Consider the following 20,437-nt stretch of genomic DNA (forward strand, 5'->3'; position numbering starts at 1 on the left):
GGGGTTTTATGTGACGGTTACAGTTCTGCTTTGTTGAGTAATGTAGCTAAAAAGTTTCTTGTCTTTTTCAGTCTAAAGAGGACCAAACGCAGGTGGTGTCCAACCTGAAGACCATCTCCATGTCGTCCAGCAAGCTGCTGCTTGCAGCCAAGGCCCTGTCCACGGATCCCAGCTCGCCCAACCTGAAGAACCAGCTGGCTGCAGCCGCTCGGTAACCAGCCCTTCTTCCTCCGGGTTTAACCTTCTTTCCCTCATCCCGTCAGATTTTAGAACATCTTTGGATCTGTCTTCAGGGCCGTCACAGACAGCATCAATCAGCTCATCACCATGTGCACGCAGCAGGCTCCAGGTCAGAAGGAGTGTGACAACGCTCTGAGAGAGCTGGAGGTGAAGACGAGCAGAGCTCAGGTTTCTCCCTGCTGTGGTCACGTGACCGTGTCTTCAGTCTGTGTCTGCTGTGTTTGTCTGCAGTCCGTCAAGGGAATGCTGGAGAATCCAACAGAAGCCGTAAATGATCTGTCGTTCTTTGAGTGCATCGACAGCGTCATGGAGAACTCCAAGGTAGAACAGACACCACCTCCACCCACTTCAAGCATCTGTCTGCCTTTATACGAATGCTTTTCACCTGTGAGCAGACATGTCAGTAGTGCTGAAAACAAATGATTATTTTAATGTCGACTAATCACCGATTATTTTTTCAGATTAGTCGACTAATCAGGTCATGGGCAAACTGGATGTAAAACACACATCTTAACCATCATTAGCTTTAAACTAACTAAAAACTAGATATACAGCATTACCTGTGATAATGCTAGTGTGAATGCTGTAAGCTGAATTTGGCCGCTAAAGATGCTAGTGCTGATAGCTAAAAACGCTGAAGCTGATAGCCAGTTAAAATATTAGCTAAATGCTAAATTAGCCTAAAAAAATTAGGTCAGCTAAAACAGCTAGTATGTAGCTGAAAAAATAGCTAAACTTCAAAATAGCCTAATAAACTGAAAATGCCTAAATTGGCAAAAATAACTAGCATGTAGCTGAAATATTAGCTAAACTCCAAAATATCCTGAAAAATCTTAATAAATGCCAAAATAGTCCAAAAAGCTAGCAGAATGTCACTATAGCTTTCAACTTTACTACACTCTGACGCCATAAAATATAAAGTAGCGACTAATCGACTGTTTAATTATTCGTCGACTATTTTAATAGATGATTAGTTGACTAATCGTGGCAGTCCTCATGTCAGTGTGATGTTCTGCAAATGTATCTGCAGTTTGACGAGTCTTCATGACTTTAGCGGTCAAACTTAAGTTAGATTTATTTTTCTATGTGTAAATAAATTTAACCTTAAGTCAGTAAACATCAAAAATGGATTTGATAGTTAAAATTAAGTTATTGTGTCAGTTTAGCTTAACCAACAAAATTTGAGACTTTCATTATTTTATATATTGAGGGCTATGCATCACTATGTCACAACATTTATAACAATTTACCCTTTTTTAGTGAAAACCTGTACTATTCTAAAAAGGAATGAAGAAACTGTTGGTGGTTTCCGCATGTCTGACTGCTTTTCAAACTGACCCTGTGAATGGAACCAGTTATTAGATAATCCAAGAAAGTTTAAAGATTTTAAAATAGGCTTAAAGTCTGCATTTTGTGCATTAACAGCACATTTTTTAGACTGGGGCAAATGGAAATCAAATAATTACGTTTATTGCTGCCATCTTTAAAATTGGCCGCCATTTTGGATTTTCTTGTGCTTTTCTGAAAGGCTGGATCCTAAAGCACATCTATCAAATGTGGTGCTTGTACCACAAAATGCAGGATTTGTCTGAATTACTAACCTATCCGCCTTGTCTGGTGTTTCCTGTCAACAGGTTCTTGGAGAGTCCATGGCTGGAATTTCCCACAATGCCAAGAACTCCAATCTGCCAGAATTTGGGGATTCAGTCAGTGCCGCCTCTAAAGCCCTGTGTGGTCTCACTGAGGGAGCTGCTCAGGTATGGTGTCCATCAGTTCATCAACCCAAGGTTTAATGGATGAAACAAGATGGATGATGTTGCTTTAAGCTGTGTCGGTGTACTCTAAAAATGAGGCAGGATGCTTGAAATTTACTTTTTATAAACCCTATTTTCTGCACTATAGGGCACAGCGGTTTATAAAGCTTTATGATTGGTCTATTTCCAAACTTAAGTCATATATAAGGCACGCAAAGTGAGACAAAATAGAGAGAAGTCCATCGGTCAGACCTTTTTTTGATTTGTTGGCCACAAAGGGTTCTAAAATTTGAGAGATCCTTGACAGGTTTTGGTAATCTGTCACATAAGAGAAAGAAATTAACATGGATTTGGACACAATTCTGATTGAAAATGATATATTTTGAAACAGAACATTTTGGAGTTTTTACTTCATAGCTGTGACTTTTTTTTCTAATTTTCAGAAAAATGCCCATCCACATCAGAAATTACACCTGGAATATCGGAAAAATAAAACAAAAATGTGGATTATCAATATAATTTATTCTATCTTGACAGGTCAGATTAAATAGTTTAATGGGCCACATATGGCCCCCCGGCCATATGTGCCCACCCCTCGCCCTACATTTTAGCCATATTAAAAGTGTTAGCCGCATTAGCGTATTTACAATAATTTGCATCACAAAAAACAAACTTTACTGTGGCCAGGCTAGCTTTCCACCTTGTTAGAAACACATTAAGAAAACACAATGACTGCTACATGTTAGCCACATTAACAGAGTCACTATACTTGTAACTTCCAACCTTGTTTGCAGCATGTAAAAAAAAAAACAGCCTGATCCCGCTAAAATAATGTTTCTGTGACTGCGCTAACTCCCAACCCTGTCAGTAACTCGTAAGAGAGACAGTCCTACACTGCTAGACGTTAGCTACATTAGCGTATTCACAATAGCACCCAACCTTGTTTGCAACACGTAAAAAAACAGACTGACATTTTTGATTCTGTAACGTTCAGTCGTTATCGTGTTAGCTTTAGCGCGGCCCGTAGGTGTTTTGTCAAAATATCTACTTACCGGTGGACTGGAAGTTGGCATTAATTCCAGCGAACTCCATCCTGGTGATGGATTAGTAATCAGTGTTTCACTCGGGATTATTAGCTTAATATGTTAGCCTTTATTAGCTGTGATGCTAGCATCATTTTACCCCTTCAGTCTGGACCATGAGTGCCTGCTTCAGGTTAAAGTGGAGGAAAAAAATCCTCAACCTCCACAGAAAGTTCTGTCAACCTCACTGTCACTCTCAAGATCCAAACATCTTTTTTTAATCTTTGCTGAAATTGTCCTGTTGTGTTACCCTTTAATAAACGACTACTTCTTGTGGTGACGTATTAAGCTAACCTTTAAACTCTTGCTGTCTCCAGGCTGCTTATCTGGTTGGTGTCTCAGACCCGAACAGCACAGCAGGTCAAAAGGGTCTGGTGGACCCCACTCAGTTCGCCCGGGCCAATCAGTCCATTCAGATGGCCTGCCAGAACCTGGTGGACCCAGCCTGCACCCAGTCTCAGGTATTCAGTGTTGTCCCTCTCAGTTCCTGTGAGCCTCTGCTCTCTGGTGTTCACTCCTGTTGTCGATCTCTCTGCAGGTTCTTTCTGCAGCCACCATTGTAGCCAAACACACATCTGCTCTGTGCAACGCCTGCCGCCTGGCCTCCTCACAGACTTCCAATGCTGTTGCCAAGCGACAGTTCGTCCAGTCCGCCAAAGAAGTGGCCAATACTACTGCCAACCTGGTCAAGTCTATAAAGGTTAGTGGACCTGGACTGAGCTTGATGACCATCATTTGGATCAGCTCTGCACACGTTAGCCTTCAAGCAGTGCTGACTGTCATGTCTTCCTATAGGCCTTGGATGGAGCCTTTACTCAGGAGAACAGAGAGAAGTGCAAGGCATCGACTGGACCTCTGATTGAGGCTGTGGATAACCTGACGGCCTTCGCCTCCAACCCAGAGTTTGCCAGCATCCCCGCTCATATCAGCCCAGAGGTCTGTGCTCCCCGCCAAATCCCGCAACACATCCTGTCAAGTCATAGCCTGACTTGCAGATAAAAATGTATTTCTTAGAATACATTTTTGGTGAATTGGCCCACATAAACACGCCTGAAGACTGAGTTTGGTTTTCTGAAAACAGGGTGTTTTCACCTAAAGACGCCTGACGCTCACTAAAACCGCAGACACAGAGCAAAAGACAACAGATGTAAACCGATTCTATATTTTGCTCCGTAGGGTCATGCAGCCATGGAGCCGATTGTTGCAGCAGCAAAGACAATGCTGGAGAGCTCAACCGGCCTGATTCAGACGGCCCGCTCTTTGGCTGTCAACCCCAAAGACCCGCCCACATGGTCAGTGCTGGCCGGACACTCCAGAACCGTTTCTGACTCCATTAAGAAGCTCATCACCAACATGAGGTCAGTTCTACTACAACTACATCTATCTTTCCAATTCAGTTTTGTTTATAAACGTTAACCAACATTATGTCAAAATATAGAGAGCAAATATCTTAATAAAAATATATCTAAATTCATGAATAACACTTGGAAAGTTTTTGGTTGCGATAAGAATGCATGAGGTGAAAGTTTGAATGAAGCAGAGCAGTATGATTGGACCAGACCTGAAGGGTCTTTAGCAACTGAAGACTAAACCTTAAATTTACCATTTGAGATCCATGTCATTGAGAGATGAATATTCAAACATTCAAAGGTAGATTTGATCAGCAGGGAAAGGAAAACCTGCAATATTTGTGTGAATTTGAAGTCCTGCAGAACACCTCAAGAGATTTACTCAGTTCAGACTTTTCACTACTGGATCACTGCAGACTGTGTGTGTGACACAGGTATTGAATTATACGTAAGCCTCTTGAGACATAGATTGCAGTGGAATCTATTGGATTATTGCCTATTATCAATTGAAAATGCATTAAATCCTTCTCATTCTGACACAATAATTGATTACTTATCTAGTGGTGACACAAATGAACACATTAGCCCACAAATATATTGTTAGCTTGACTGTGTTTTGTGCAGTTGTTTAATATTTAGTTGATTTCAATAAATGTCTACACTGAAATAGCAAAATAACATCTTTATTTAAGCACATTTCCATCTTGTTCAGATAGTTTCTAGTCCATAAAGTCATTTTATGTCTACTACTGTAAGTTAGACACTTTTTGTGTGTTTTGGGTCAAATATTTATGGAAAATAATCAAATTATTTAGCCGTCTGGAAGCACACTGGATCTATGAACTGACGTTTTACCTCCCATCGATGCAGGGAGAAGGCTCCTGGTCAGAGAGAATGTGACGATGCTATCGAGGTGCTGAACGGCTGCATCCGGGAGGTTGACCAGGCCTCGCTTGCAGCCATCAGCCAGCACTTAACCCCACGAGAAGACATCTCCATGGAGGTGAGAGCGCTCCGCCTAAATGTAGTGCTACTGCTGGTTCTGCATTCCTTTGGGAGTTTTTTATGCATTGTAACAGTAGGATGGTCTGGGTAACGTGATCTACCGTCCACATAGACGTTGGTCTTTGGTATCAGAGCCTGACTGTGAGGTGTGCACGTTTCAGACTCTTCATGAGCAGATGGCCGCTTCAGTTCATGAGATCAGTAACCTGATTGATCCGGTGGCCGTGGCTGCTCGATCGGAGGCCTCCCAGCTCGGACACAAGGTAAAACTTTGTGAGACGCTTTTCCACAGCTGACAGTCTCACGTGAAGGTTGACTAGAATTGCCTAAATGTTTTTATGTACTTGACGCTTTGCATCAGGTTTCTCAGATGGCCAGCTACTTTGAACCCCTGATCATGGCAGCCATTGGCACTGCATCCAAGATCCTCAGCAGCCAACAGCAGATGGCTGTCTTAGACCAGACCAAGACTCTGGCTGAGTCTGCGCTGCAGATGCTCTACACTGCCAAGGAGGCTGGAGGAAACCCCAAGGTAAAGAAGCTGGCGCTTTCCTGCAGCTGTTAGAGAAACTTCCCCTTCTACAGGCTTTTATGACCAGTTTCAGAGCTGTTATCCTTGTTACTGCCTTTATTGAGAGTTTCTTCTTAATGAAAGCATAAATCCTTTGAGAACATCCTTTAAAAACAATGTTATTATTATCATTTATGTAACCTGGATATTTTCCCATTAAGATATAAAAAAAAGTTGGTTTTTTTTGCTTGTAAATCTCAACCTTTTGCTCTTTTTGAGCCTGAGTTTGTAATTTGTGATAAACCTAAACACATTTAAAGACAAAAAATTAATAAAAATTTAATATTCACTAATGCAAATTAATCGCACCTCGAGGAGCAGCAGTCCTTCCGTTTGACTCGCTGATTTAGGCTTCCGTGAACAGCTGCAGATATCGATGGCTTCATCAATGGGCTCTGTAGAGATCCTACACGTCACCCATCAATAAATAAAACATGAATAAACTGTAAACCGTGGTCTCATATGCATATTTTAAAGTGTTGGAGGATGTTTCACTGCGCCGTGTCCTCTGTCCGCAGGCGGCTCACATGCAGGAGGCCGTGGAAGAGTCTGTGCAGATGATGAAGGAAGCGGTGGACGACTTGGGCGCCACTCTGGCTGACGCCGCCGGTGCAGCTGGTGCCGTCGGTGGCATGGTGGACACCATCAATGACGCCATCAACAAAATGGAAAACACACACACCTTGGAGCCTGAGGGCACATTCGTGGACTACCAGACTACCATGGTGAAGACGGCCAAGGCCATTGCAGTGACTGTGCAGGAGATGGTACGAAACTGGAGAAATATACTCAAAGTTTACATTTAATTTGGTTGTGTTCATGAGGGCTGTCACAAGTAGCCGACTAATTGAGTACTAATCGACTATTAAAATAGTCGATTAGTAGTTACTTTATATTATATGGAGTGAGAGTGTATTAAAGTTTAAAGTTATACTGTCATTATGCTAGTTTTTTTGGACTATTTATTAAGGGTTTTTAGGCTATTTTGGGGTTGTGCTAATGTTTCAGCTGCATGCTAGCTATTTTGGCTAATTTAGGCTTAACTTTTTGTTTTTTAGGCTTCTTTGGAGTTTAGCTAATATTTCAGCTTCATGCTAACTATTTTGGCTAATTTAGCAATTTTTAAGGCTAATTTAGAGATGTAGTTAATATTTCAGCTGCATGCTAGCTATTTTGGCTAATTTGGGATTTTTCAGTATTTTTTAAGTTACTTTGGAGTTGTGCTAATATTTCAGCTGCATTCTAGATATTTTGGCTAATTTTTGATTTTTTTTAGTATTTTTAGGCTAATTTGGAGTATAGATAATATTTCAGCTGCATGCTAGCTATTTTAGCTAATACAGGATTTTTTTCAGTTTTTTAGGCTAATTTGGAGTTTAGCTAATATTTCAGCTGCATGCTAGCTATTTTGGCTAATTTGGGATTTTTTTCAGTATTTTTTAGGCTAATTTGGAGTTTAGCTAATATTTCAGCTGCATACTAGCTATTTTGGCTAATTTAGCAATTTTGTTGTTTTTTTTTCCGGCTAATTTGGAGTATAGATAATATTTCAGCTGCATGCTAGCTATTTTAGCTAATACAGGATTTGTTTTCAGTTTTTTTAGGCTAATTTGGAGTTTTGCTAATATTTCAGCTGCATGTTAGCTATTTTAGCTAATACAGGATTTTTTCAGTTTTTTAGGCTAATTTGGAGTTTAGTTAATATTTCAGCTGCATGCTAACTATTTTGGCTAATTTAGCAATTTTTTTAAGGCAAATTTTTAGTTGTGCTTATATTTCAGCTGCATTCTAGCTATTTTGGCTATTTTTTGATTTTTTTTTTACTATTTTTAGGCTAATTTTGAGTATAGATAATATATCAGCTGCATGCTAGCTATTTTAGCTCATACAGGATTTGTTTTCAATTTTTTTAGGATAATTTGGAGTTTTGCTAATATTTCAGCTGCATGTTAGCTATTTTAGCTAATACAGGATTTTTTCAGTTTTTTAGGCTAATTTGGAGTTTAGCTAATATTTCAGCTGCATGCTAGCTATTTTGGCTAATTTGGGATTTTTTTTCAGTATTTCTTAGGCTAATTTGGAGTTTAGCTAATATTTCAGCTGCATACTAGCTATTTTGGCTAATTTAGCAATTTTTTTGTTTTGTTTTTTAAGCTACTTTGGAGTTGTGCTAATATTTAAGCTGCATTCTAGATATTTTGGCTATTTTTTTATTTTTTTTTTTAGTATTTTTCGGCTAATTTGAAGTATAGATAATATTTCAGCTGCATGCTAGCTATTTTAGCTAATACAGGATTTGTTTTCAGTTTTTAGGCTAATTTGGAGTTTAGCTAATATTTCAGCTGCATGTTAGCTGTTTTGACTAACTTGGACTTTTTTCAGTTTTTCAGGCTAATGTGGCATTTAACTAATATTTTAGCTGGCTATCAGCTTTGGCGTTTTCTGCTATCAACTTCAGTGATTTTAGCTATCCTCACTAGCATCTTCAGCAGCCAAATTCATCTTACAGCATTCACACTAGCATTATCGCAGGTAATGCTATATATCTAGTTTTTAGTTAGTTTAAAGCTAATGATGTGTGCTTTACATCCAGTTTGCGCATGACCCGATTAGTCGACTATTCAAATAATCATTTGTGGCAGCACTAGTGTCCATGACAGTTTCCGTGCGCCTGCTAGCTGGCCTTCGTGTCGCCTTCTCCAAATCTGATTGGTTGAAGCAACTGTTTGGTCGACAATTATTTTATGCTACAGGGCCCGCAGAACTGATTGTGAAGGCCTCCGGGCAGATTTCTTTGACCCTAGCAACAAATGGTGCTGCAATGTGATTGGTTAATGCTTAAATAGGAAAATACACGTCTGGAAGCAGCGCAACCAGGGAGACAGCAATGAAAGGACGAAGACAGAGCATTTGGAATTATAGAATACGTATTCACGGAAATAAATAATAATTAATATCAGTCTGTGATTCAGATATTTTTAGGCCAGCAGAGAAGGCCTTGCAGGCCCTGACGGCCCGCCACTGCGAAAATTTCATCTGGTGTATATTTTTGTTTAGCATCTTTCTACAAGGGGTGTATATTGGCAAGAGTCTAGCGATATGTTACAAACCTCGATATATCTCAGTACAGTACCAGACAATATTTTACTTTTTTTTATTTATTTATTTTGACTTAAAATTATCTGAATATTAAAACATTTTTCACAAAAATAAAATACATATTGTTTAATGATCAAAATATTAAGCCCTGCAACTGTATCTCATAAACAGGTTGCCAAGCAAATTCATGGTGCTTATTCTATTGGTAATGGAAGAAACTTTAAGTGTAAAACAAAAGTAAGACTGAACTACATGTTTGCTTTTAAATAATTAATTAAATATCTCCTTTTGCAGTATTTTAAATCGATACATGTGTCGCCAAATAAAGTATAGCAATATTTCACTGCATTGATAAGACAGTAAAGATGGAAAAAAGTCTGTGCTGCAGATATTTAACAGCATAAATCAGCTCATTTCCTAAACTTTGTCTCCTACAGGTAACCAAGTCAAACACCAACCCAGATGACCTCGGAGGACTGGCCAACCAGCTGACCAATAATTTTGGAAATCTGGCCAACGAGGCTAAATATGCAGCTCTAACAGCAGAGAACGATGAAGTAAAAAAATAGATAAACTGTTTCACTTGCTTATGTAAACATTTGTCTCCATCATTTTCCAGGAGTTTCATTCTGATGACGATTAAATTGTTCCTTTTTTTGTTTGTTTTCCAGATTGGCTCTCACATTAAGAAGCAGGTGGGAGAGCTGGGATCCACCTGCATAGGTTTGGTGACCAAAGCTGGAGCTCTGCAGTGCAGCCCCAATGACACCTTCACTAAAAAGGAGCTGATCGAGAGTGCTCGCAAAGTCTCAGAGAAGGTTAGATCAAAAATTGTATTTTTTCCCTTAATGCTTTTAAGGAATCCGAATTAAATACGGTTGTATGTTAACATATTCTTTTTTGGAAATGTGTGTTTTCATTGGTACTGTACAGGATTGCCAGCATGTTCTCAGTGTGTCGGTGTCCTGTTTGCAGGTCTCCCACGTGTTGGCGTCCCTGCAGGCCGGTAACCGCGGTACCCAAGCTTGCATCACCGCTGCCAGCGCCGTCTCCGGAATCATTGCTGATCTGGACACCACCATCATGTTTGCCACAGCTGGTACTCTGAACCGCGAGAATGCAGAGACCTTCGCTGACCACAGGTGTCGACCTCCACACACATCTCAAGTAACAAGAGCGTAGCAGAAAAAACCTTTTAGTGAGGGCATTTACTGTGGAGGGAAAGAACTTCACTCCTCGCCGTGTTAAGATGGGGACTTAAAATTCTCGCTTACACAGCCTGTGACGTGCCCAAAACAAGACAAGATTTATTGAAGGAAATAAGAAATATTCTAAAATGTTGCTAAAAGTAATTGTGCAAGTAACACCTCATTTTTTGTTTTAGCAGGAGCTACAGGAACATTGCTTCTAGTTATTGATGACAGTAGTGAAACTGAAGTGGATGAACTAAAAATACTACTTGAGTAGAAGTAAAAAAAAACTAGTTGAGTTGATTAGAAAAGTAACTGATGAAAAAAAGTAATCATAAGTATTGAGTAATAGATTGAATTTATATTTTAAATGAACTGATAAGAAATAACTTTATCTTGTTTACAGTCTTTTTGTTCCAATATTTATAATGCTAAAAACACATGTTGGCTTGAAACTGTTATTAATGAATCATTTACTTTCCTTCATTGGATAAAATTTGATCATTAAAATCCACTTTAGGTAAAGTAGAAAATATCCTGCAGAAAAACTACTCAAATTAATCTTTTTTTTTAACACAAAGTAACTTAAATGTAACTCGTTAGTACATATTTCTGCTTTTGGTTATAACCCGAGTCCTCCTAGTTTCCTTCTCAACGACTCGTCTGTTTTTCAGAGAATGCATCCTGAAGACAGCAAAGGCTCTGGTGGAGGACACCAAGCTGTTGGTTTCGGGTGCTGGAGCCAGTCAGGAGAAGTTAGCTCAGGCTGCACAGTCGTCGGTGACCACCATCACCAAACTGGCTGAGGTGGTCAAGCTGGGAGCGGCCAGTCTGGGTTCTGAAGACCCGGAGACACAGGTGAGAAGTCAAACTTTTGTACGATAGTAGTTCTACTGAAACCGAAGTAACATCGGATTTTTAAAAACGAGGCAAACGCTCACACTCTGACATAAAACAAAAGAAAGAAAACCCCAGGATACAGTTTTCTTTCTTCCGTTTCAAAATAATTACTTAAATTGCATTTAGCGCACAGATACGTATATATTTACAAATGATTAAAGTTTTGGAAGCATCAGGGTTTAATCCAGAAACGAGGTCAGAGTGACGACGTGGTTTGACTGACTTGGCTTAAATGTTCTCGTAGGTGGTGTTGATCAATGCAGTGAAGGATGTCGCTAAAGCTCTGAGTAATCTGATCAGCGCGACCAAAGCAGCAGCAGGCAAACCTCACGATGATCCCAGCATGCTGCAGCTCAAGAACTCCGCTAAGGTGAGAAACCAGAACCAAAAGCTCCCAAAGACCCACACTGAGGTTGAGTCCATTATGGTTGTCGGATTGTCAGAATCTGCAACTCTAAAATCCATGCACTCAAAATATCCCATGAGCCTCTGTGAAAAACCAATGTGCAGCAATGTTCACTAGATTGGTGGATATGAACCACAATGCATTGCACTTGAACGATACGTCATTTATTTACATTTTTTTTTATAATTCATTTAAGTTTTCATCATCAGAACTCAGTGGATTCATAAATAGTTTTTGCAAATCTAGATTTATTTTGAAAGGAACTTGTGTGTGCTGCTGTCGAAAGTAAAAGAAGTTGCAACTTTTATATCTTTGTAAAGAAAATTACGACTTTAAATCTCGTAAATTTACGAGAAAAAAGTGTTACGGCTAAATTACTAGAATAAAGACTATATTTATGACTTTTAAAGTCATTGGCTAAAGTTATGACTTAATTTCATACATTTACGAGATTTAGAGTTGTAAATTTACTAGAAGAAACTGGTAAATTTACGAGATTAAAAGTCATGAATTAATGAGAAAAGAACCAAAGTTTTATCAGAGCCGTGCTTGAAGATGAAAGAGTATCTCATGAAGGTTTATTTCCAGATCCAAAATCAAATTATCAGTGAAGCTGATTGACACTTACGAGATTAAAAGTCGTACGAAACAAACTGGATCTCTCATAAGTTAAACTTGACTGGTTCATTTCAATATCTTTAACTTTCTGTAACTTTTCAACTTTTCATCACGATAATTCTAGTAGATTTTAAAGGAGAAAAGCGGCTCGGCGAGCCGCTTTTCTCCTTTAAAATCTACTAGAATTATCGTCTTGACACTTTAAAAGTTACAGTAAATCAAAGAACATAAACAGTGGAGCTCTGGACGTTTACTCCCATAGAAGTAGGGTCTCTCTCAGCAGGTTTGTTGTAACTGACATGGTTTGAATCTTACCTGCAGGTGATGGTGACCAACGTGACGTCTCTGCTGAAGACTGTGAAGGCAGTGGAGGACGAGGCCACAAAGGGAACCAGAGCTCTAGAAGCCACAATCGAACACATCAAACAGGAGCTGACGGTGAGTGCTAGCGTGTCTGATTCTGTGATTCCTCCTCCAGGCTTTGGGTAGCATCATAGTTCAGCTCCTTCTGCCACACAGGTGTTCTGCAGTTCTGACCCACCAGCCAAAACCACCTCGCCGGAGGACTTCATCCGCATGACTAAAGGAATCACCATGGCAACAGCAAAAGCAGTGGCTGCTGGGAACTCCTGTCGCCAGGAGGATATCATCGCCACGGCCAACCTCAGCCGAAGGGCCATCGCTGACATGCTGCGCTCCTGCAAGGTGCGCGTGCTGGTTCTTTACCTCTGATGAAAACGATGACCGGAAAGAACACGGAGGCAAAGGAAACCAGGAAGAAAGGAGAACCAAATAAAATACACTGTTATGGGGTTAAATCAGGATCCGCTTAAAGTGAACAATAAAAACAGGGATTATAAATTTGAAAAAAAAAGTTTAAAACTTAAAATACATATTGAAAACTTGAAGGAATTATTGAAAATTTGAACAAAAAATTGTAAATTTGAAAAATTGTAAATTTGAAAATTAAAAAATATTTTAAAAATCCCAAACTGTTACCAATTTAAAAAATATTGTCTATTTGTACTTTCAACTTTCCTGTTTTTTTCTTAGTTTTTCATTCTATTCATTAGGGGATCATGGGAAACATGTCCTGGTAGCCAATGAGCTCAAAGCCCTGCCCACATATAAAATTAGGATCAGCTCAGCAGCGAAAACTCGAAAATACAAATTGAATCTGAAAACAAACAAGGAGAAACGAAAAAAGAAAAGTTGAAAATTCAAATCAACTTTTTTTTAATTGGTAACAGTTTTTTTGTCAAGTTTCAAATTTATTTATTTTTTTCCCCAAGTTTTCATTATTATTTTTATTTAAATTTTCAATAATTCCTTCAAATTTTCAATTTATTTTTTCAAACTTTCAATCTGTCTCTGTTCACTTTAAGCGGAGCCTGATTTGACCCCAAATGCTGTCCCTTTTGGGCTAAGCACACCTGATCCAGGTAATCAGCAGCAAATAAGGCAGGATTTCTGGAAAACCAGCAGGGGGCCGGCCCTCAAGGTCTGGATTTGGGCACCCCTCAGCTGGTCTTGGCCCTCCCCAGCAAACATGGAGAAAAGAACAAGGAAATATTAGTGCTAAAATCCTTTTTTAATATTTCGGTTTTTGAATAATTTCAAATCTTAAAGGTAAAAAATGTGTTTTTTACAGTATCAAAACTTTTTAAATCTTAATCAGGACTGTCAAGTTATTGCCTTATTCAGGATTAATTAAATACAGACATTTTAGTGTTTTCTTTTTTTAATCGCATTATTCTTGTTTTTGCGTCGGGCGGAGGACCATTTTATTCCACTCATACCATGGTCATTCAAAAAAAAAATATAAATCTTAAATAACAAGAACTTCAGTTCTGCTATATTTTTAAGCTTAAATTGTTTTTTTTTTTTACAAAAGCAGACTGTTAAATATGCGTTGTGTTGCGCTGTCATGGAAACAGCTTCAGTGTGAGACGAGCATGAACTGTGCGCCGCTCTAGCTCCTTCTCGAGAACGATTATCATCATGAGTAGTTAAAAAGTAAAGGTTAGAAGTTGTTTATAATAAAAACAAATTAATAAAGCCACTTTTTTTGTTTTATTTTGACCTTTTACTGTGCTACAATGTCACAAACTTAAATAATATACACTTTAAAATTAAGCTTTTAACAGCAATTATTGGGTTAAAAAAATTGCGATTAAAATCGATTAATTGATAACAATTAATTAATCGCACAAATAATTTATTGCATTGCAGCTCTAATCTTAGTATGTTTTGGTTTGTAGGAGGCCGCCTACCACCCAGAAGTCAACGCAGACGTCCGGAGGAGAGCGCTGCGGTTTGGAAACGAGTGTGCTACGGGATATCTGGGCTTGCTAGAACACGTGCTGGTGGTAAGACATTGTTACCTTCACTCGTTTCTGAACAATTATGGCAGGAATGCTGGAGCCCTGCTTGACAGCATGAATGGCTCCAACAATAGCTCCAATATGAACAAGGTGACATGTGGCGGGTGGTCTGTATAAACTATTAAGACTATAAAAGGCATAAAAGTGCTAGCTAGAGATATAGAGGGTCAACTGAAACATTATGAAGTTAGCACTGAAAATGGACTTCCTTTCCTTCTTCAACTTACCAGCTGTCACGTTCTCCAATAAAGATCCTTTTGTGACTTTTAGGAGCCATTCCATGACTAAATCTTTATTTTATGTCGCTAAATCAACGTGTTTTATTTGCTTGTTAAGGAAAGCTCATGTTTATAGTAAACCCAGCCTTGGAGCTCCTCACACACCTTACATCAGATAGTATCTGAGCTGTCTTAAGCCTATTCAGTCTTTTAACTAAACGTTCATTTCTGCTGTCAGAGATATGTTCAGTTAATATTATCTTACAGAATGTCTTGCTGAAACTATCTTGTACACATTTGTTTCTATTTGATTAGTTTCCTTTGCCAATCTCTGAGTTATATTAGGAACTGGAAAAACCTCTTTAAGTTCTCCTCACCTACTTAAGGCGACTCTGCAGCTGTCCTTGCATAAGATACAGATGCTTTTGTAAAGAGACAGTGTACCCGTTATAAATCCACTTTACCAGCTGGAGTTTTAGACTCTCCACATGAGTCGGTGCAGCATGTTTTGCTAAATGCTTACTAACTCTTTCTCTCTGTGTCTAAACCTTACCGTCACTTCTTTTCTTTCTGTTTTTCCAAATTTTATTTGAACTTGTTGATGTTGGTGCTAGCCGGTGAGTATTCAGCATGATGGTGTGTGGCTGTTTTTGTCCCTCTGTTCAAGTGCACTGATCCTTCATTTTCACATTTTGGTCCAAAATCATTTAAGCATAAAAACCTGTTATTGAATAGAACCCAATGGAACCAGAATGAAAGCATGTGATCAGTACATCATAGTAAACCTCCCAGTTGGTCTGGTCCACTGCCCAAAAGCAGGCTGCACTCGACTTTCCACCGGCCCTCAGCCTCCTTTCATAAAATAAACAATATGTGGCCCCTAGAACTTTCTAAAAACTATGTGTAGGATTTCTTAATTGTGATTGGCTAAACTGTGTTATAAGCTGTTGTGGAAACACTGTTGCAGAATCCTTCTGTGACCCTTTCTAAAATGTTGACTGTAAATAAAAAAGAAAAGTTGACTGTGAGGACCACCGCTTCCCAGGACAAGAGGAAAATAGCATATTTTTTCACTGAAATATGAAACAACTGTGTCTGTTAAGTCAAGGGACTTTTCAAGAAGTTCAATATCAAGAGGGACTACTAGACAAGAACTACTGTAACAACAAGCTAACGGTGCAAAAAAGGAACAAAGTGACAATATTTTGGTATGAAACGTACTTGGATTTATTGGTTTTCTGTGTGACATTTGCCCTTCTAATAAAATGTTTATTAAATTGTTAATTTGCATTTTATGTTATTGAAATGGGTCAAATAATGGAGGCCAGTTGGTTGGCTTTTAAACGTTTTCACCTAATCAAATCTAGCTCTGTTGTTGGGACACCCCGATCTAAGATCTACAAAAACATAAGCCTTGGTTCCACTGAGCGGTCTGATACAGTCCGGTATGGTCTGGTACGGCGCGGCCTGCTATGGTGCGATCCAGTACGGTATGATCCAGTATGGTGTGGTATGGTTCAGTATGATGTGGTATGGTCCTGTATGGTGTGGTATGGTCCAGTATAGTCTGGGATGGTCCTGTATGGTGCGGTATGGTCCAGTATGGTCTGGGATGGTCCTGTATGGTGTGGTATGGTTCAGTATGATGTGGTATGGTCCAGTAAGGTTTGGGGTGGTTCTGCATGGTCTGGGATGGTCCTATACGGTGAGGTATGGTCCAGTATGGTCTTGGATGGTTCTGTATGGTGCGGGATGGTCCAGTATGATGTGGTATGGTATGGTCCTATATGGTGAGGTACGGTCCAGTATGGTCTGGGATGGTCCTGTATGGTGTGGTATGGTTCAGTATGATGTGGTATGGTCCAGTATGGTTTGGGATGGTTCTGTATGGTCTGGGATGGTCCTATACGGTGAGGTATGGTCCAGTATGGTCTTGGATGGTCCTGTACGGTGCGTTATGGTCCAGTATGGTCTGGGAGGGTCCAGTATGGTGCGGTATGGTCCAGTATGGTCTTGGATGGTCCTGTATGGTGCGGTTCGGTCCAGTATGGTCTGGGATGGTCCTGTATGGTGCGGCATGGTCCAGTATGATGTGGTATGGTATGGTCCTATATGGTGAGGTATGGTCCAGTATGGTCTTGGATGGTCCTGTATGGTGCGGTTCGGTCCAGTATGGTCTTGGATGGTCCTGTATGGTGTGGCATGGTCCAGTATGATGTGGTATGGTCCAGTATGGTTTGGGGTGGTTCTGTACGGTGCGTTATGGTCCAGTATGGTCTGGGATGGTCCTATACGGTGAGGTATGGTCCAGTATGGTCTTGGATGGTCCTGTACGGTGCGTTATGGTCCAGTATGGTCTGGGATGGTCCAGTATGGTGCGGTATGGTCCAGTATGGTCTTGGATGGTCCTGTATGGTGCGGTATGGTCCAGTATGGTCTGGGATGGTCCTGTATGGTGCGGTATGGTCCAGTATGGTCTGGGATGGTCCTGTATGGTGCGGTATGGTCCAGTATGGTCTGGGATGGTCCTGTATGGTGCGGTATGGTCCAGTATGGTCTGGGATGGTCCTGTATGGTGCGGTATGGTCCAGTATGGTCTGGGATGGTCCTGTATGGTGCGGTATGGTCCAGTATGGTCTGGGATGGTCCTGTATGGTGCGGTATGGTCCAGTATGGTCTGGGATGGTCCTGTATGGTGCGGTATGGTCCAGTATGGTCTGGGATGGTCCTGTATGGTGCGGTATGGTCCAGTATGGTCTGGGATGGTCCTGTATGGTGCGGTATGGTCCAGTATGGTCTGGGATGGTCCTGTATGGTGCGGTATGGTCCAGTATGGTCTGGGATGGTCCTGTATGGTGCGGTATGGTCCAGTATGGTCTGGGATGGTCCTGTATGGTGCGGTATGGTCCAGTATGGTCTGGGATGGTCCTGTATGGTGCGGCATGGTCCAGTATGATGTGGTATGGTCTGGGATGGTCCTATATGGTGAGGTATGGTCCAGTATGGTCTTGGATGGTCCTGTATGGTGTGGCATGGTCCAGTATGATGTGGTATGGTATGGTCCTATATGGTGAGGTATGGTCCAGTATGGTCTGGGATGGTCCTGTATGGTGTGGTATGGTCCAGTATGGTTTGGGGTGGTTCTGTATGGTCTGGGATGGTCCTATACGGTGAGGTATGGTCCAGTATGGTCTTGGATGGTCCTGTACGGTGGGTTATGGTCCAGTATGGTCTGGGATGGTCCAGTATGGTGCGGTATGGTCCAGTATGGTCTTGGATGGTCCTGTATGGTGCGGTATGGTCCAGTATGGTCTGGGATGGTCCTGTATGGTGAGGTATGGTCCAGTATGGTCTTGGATGGTCCTGTACGGTGGGTTATGGTCCAGTATGGTCTGGGATGGTCCTGTATGGTGCGGCATGGTCCAGTATGATGTGGTATGGTATGGTATGGTCCTATATGGTGAGGTATGGTCCAGTATGGTCTTGGATGGTCCGATATGGTTTGGTATAGTCCTGTACGGTGAGGTATGGTCCAGTATGGTGTGGTATGGTCCGGTGCGTTGTGATCCGGTTTGGTGTGGTATGGTCTGGTCCAGTACACCGCGGTCCAGTATGGTATGGCATGTTGCGTTCCGGTAAGATGGAATTTGAGATGGTGCGGTCCGGTATGGTCCAATATGCTGTGGTCCTGTACTGTGCAGTCCGGTACGGTGCAAGCCGGTACGATCTGTTCTGGTATGGTGCAGTCTGGTATGGTGCGGCCCGGTGCAGTGTGGTCTGGTTTAGTACGACCCGAAATTTCCATTGTAAAATGGGCCCATTAAACAGTAACGAACGGTCCATTGAAAAGTGGAATGGAACGGAGCGGAGCCGCTGTAGCCACCCATTGATTGGCATTAGAAAGTGCCAACATTTAAGCTAACGCTTCCAATGGCTGTATTCATCTTAGCACCTTTCAAACAACATTAAAGTCCTGTTATCCACGACGGACTAGAAGTAAGGCAAGAAAAAGACGAGCTGCTGGATGACCTCCATTGTTGTTGCTTTTGTTGTTCTCGCTCTACAATGACGCAATGACACAATAGTGGTCTACACCACACATGTGCCGTGAAAACAAACCACTCTCCTTCCCGTACTGGGCCGGACCGTTCAGTGGAAACGAGGCTATGCATGAAGGATCACTCAGGGTCACGCAGAAAACCTTTAAATATCATGAAGAAAACTTTTAAAGTCAGTTTAAAGGTTATATCGGGTACAATCACTGGGATTAAGGACAGATCCATGTAGCACACCATGACTGACTCTGTATGAAGAAGACAACCAGCCTGCTTGCTCTCCACTAACCTGAAGTGGATCTGTCCTTCTATTAATCTAAACGGGTCACAGAGAACCTCAGAACCCCAACATCAGCCCTGTGTTGGTTCTGATGCGCCGCAGCATCAGCACATACAGCATACAGATTGTTGGTGTTTTTGTTTGCCTGTGGAATGAGAGCGTGCTTCTTGGCATACGTTTAAGTGGTGTAACGTCTACCTCCTGACAACCACACATCAAACCAATGTGAGTGGCGTGTGGCCTGAGCCCTGTTAATTCCCTGCACCTGTCACTCTCTGCTCCAACCGGAATATTTCCTGTGCATGTAGGACAGCGGGAGGACAGCAGTTCACACCGGACCGGCGGCACGCCGTTCCGCTCATAGGTCATTAAGTCAGGGGGGCGAGCCTCAAGTTTCTTTGATAATAGAAAATAACCAACTACATAGTAAATGTCTAAAAGTATGGCTGTTTGGGATTTAGTGTTTATGTGCTACATCAGAGCCTTAAATCATTTTGAACACGATACAGACGGATTAGTAACACTCCACTGATGCATTACTCGTCATAAGCTGGAGTAGAAGTCTGACTCCGGTTTTCCTATATGAATGTACGTTCAGCAGTGCAGACAGAACCTGAGAATTCTGGGAAGGAAACAGATCTGATCCTAACAAGGCTGCATGGTGAAATCTCAGATTACTGCTGAACAAAGTGGGCTGGAAAATGATTGTCAGGGTTATTCAATAAGCTTGATCTGACGAAATAAGGTGTTCAAATTGAGAAAGTTCTTTTTTTTAAATAACAAACTTTAAGATTTCATGTCTTCCTTTGAGGATTAATACAATAAAAATTATTCCTAATAAAGATTTAAATTTACCAATGTCTTCACCACAGTCAGTTTAACAAAACATTTTAAAAAATGTTGAAGTGAAACCATTTAACTGAAACCTCCTCTAATTCTCTTTATAACAGGATAGAATTTGTGTTGTTTGGCCTAAAATGTCTTAAAAAATAGTTTTGATTGAAAAGCCTTGTGACTTGTATTTTCCTTGGCCTTATTTGTGTGTCGTTTCTGAAAAGTAGAATCTTTACTGATACCTGCTGCTTGAAAACAGCAAAGCATTTGATTGACTTCTCTCCTGAACTCCCAATCCTTTTTTTCTCGTCTTTTACCCACAGATCATCCAGAAACCATCCCACGATCTCAAGCAACAGTTGGCGAACTACTCTAAGCGCGTGGCGGGAAGCGTCACTGAACTCATCCAAGCTTCTGAGGCCATGAAAGGTAACGACCAGCGTTGTTCTGCA

The 20,437-nt window shown here is 40.9% G+C and overlaps 1 protein-coding gene across 2 annotated transcripts in view; it reads left to right on the plus strand.

Annotated features, from left to right (window-relative positions):
• tln1 (talin 1) overlaps window positions 1-20,437 on the plus strand; it is a 77,378-nt gene that overhangs the window by 44,986 nt on the left and 11,955 nt on the right. For both annotated transcript variants that reach the window (XM_024299011.2, XM_036214428.1), the window contains 21 exons: window positions 72-211; window positions 294-387; window positions 472-561; window positions 1,875-1,997; window positions 3,394-3,537; window positions 3,615-3,776; window positions 3,872-4,012; window positions 4,253-4,434; window positions 5,296-5,428; window positions 5,592-5,693; window positions 5,792-5,962; window positions 6,520-6,768; window positions 9,538-9,657; window positions 9,772-9,918; window positions 10,076-10,242; window positions 10,965-11,148; window positions 11,435-11,560; window positions 12,536-12,652; window positions 12,734-12,919; window positions 14,476-14,583; window positions 20,309-20,414. In XM_024299011.2, the coding sequence (XP_024154779.1) occupies window positions 72-211; window positions 294-387; window positions 472-561; window positions 1,875-1,997; window positions 3,394-3,537; window positions 3,615-3,776; window positions 3,872-4,012; window positions 4,253-4,434; window positions 5,296-5,428; window positions 5,592-5,693; window positions 5,792-5,962; window positions 6,520-6,768; window positions 9,538-9,657; window positions 9,772-9,918; window positions 10,076-10,242; window positions 10,965-11,148; window positions 11,435-11,560; window positions 12,536-12,652; window positions 12,734-12,919; window positions 14,476-14,583; window positions 20,309-20,414 (2,992 nt within the window). The remainder of the gene's footprint in view (window positions 1-71; window positions 212-293; window positions 388-471; window positions 562-1,874; window positions 1,998-3,393; window positions 3,538-3,614; window positions 3,777-3,871; window positions 4,013-4,252; window positions 4,435-5,295; window positions 5,429-5,591; window positions 5,694-5,791; window positions 5,963-6,519; window positions 6,769-9,537; window positions 9,658-9,771; window positions 9,919-10,075; window positions 10,243-10,964; window positions 11,149-11,434; window positions 11,561-12,535; window positions 12,653-12,733; window positions 12,920-14,475; window positions 14,584-20,308; window positions 20,415-20,437) is intronic.

Source organism: Oryzias melastigma, linkage group LG12 (assembly GCF_002922805.2).
Source record: "Oryzias melastigma strain HK-1 linkage group LG12, ASM292280v2, whole genome shotgun sequence".
Lineage (NCBI taxonomy): Eukaryota > Metazoa > Chordata > Actinopteri > Beloniformes > Adrianichthyidae > Oryzias > Oryzias melastigma.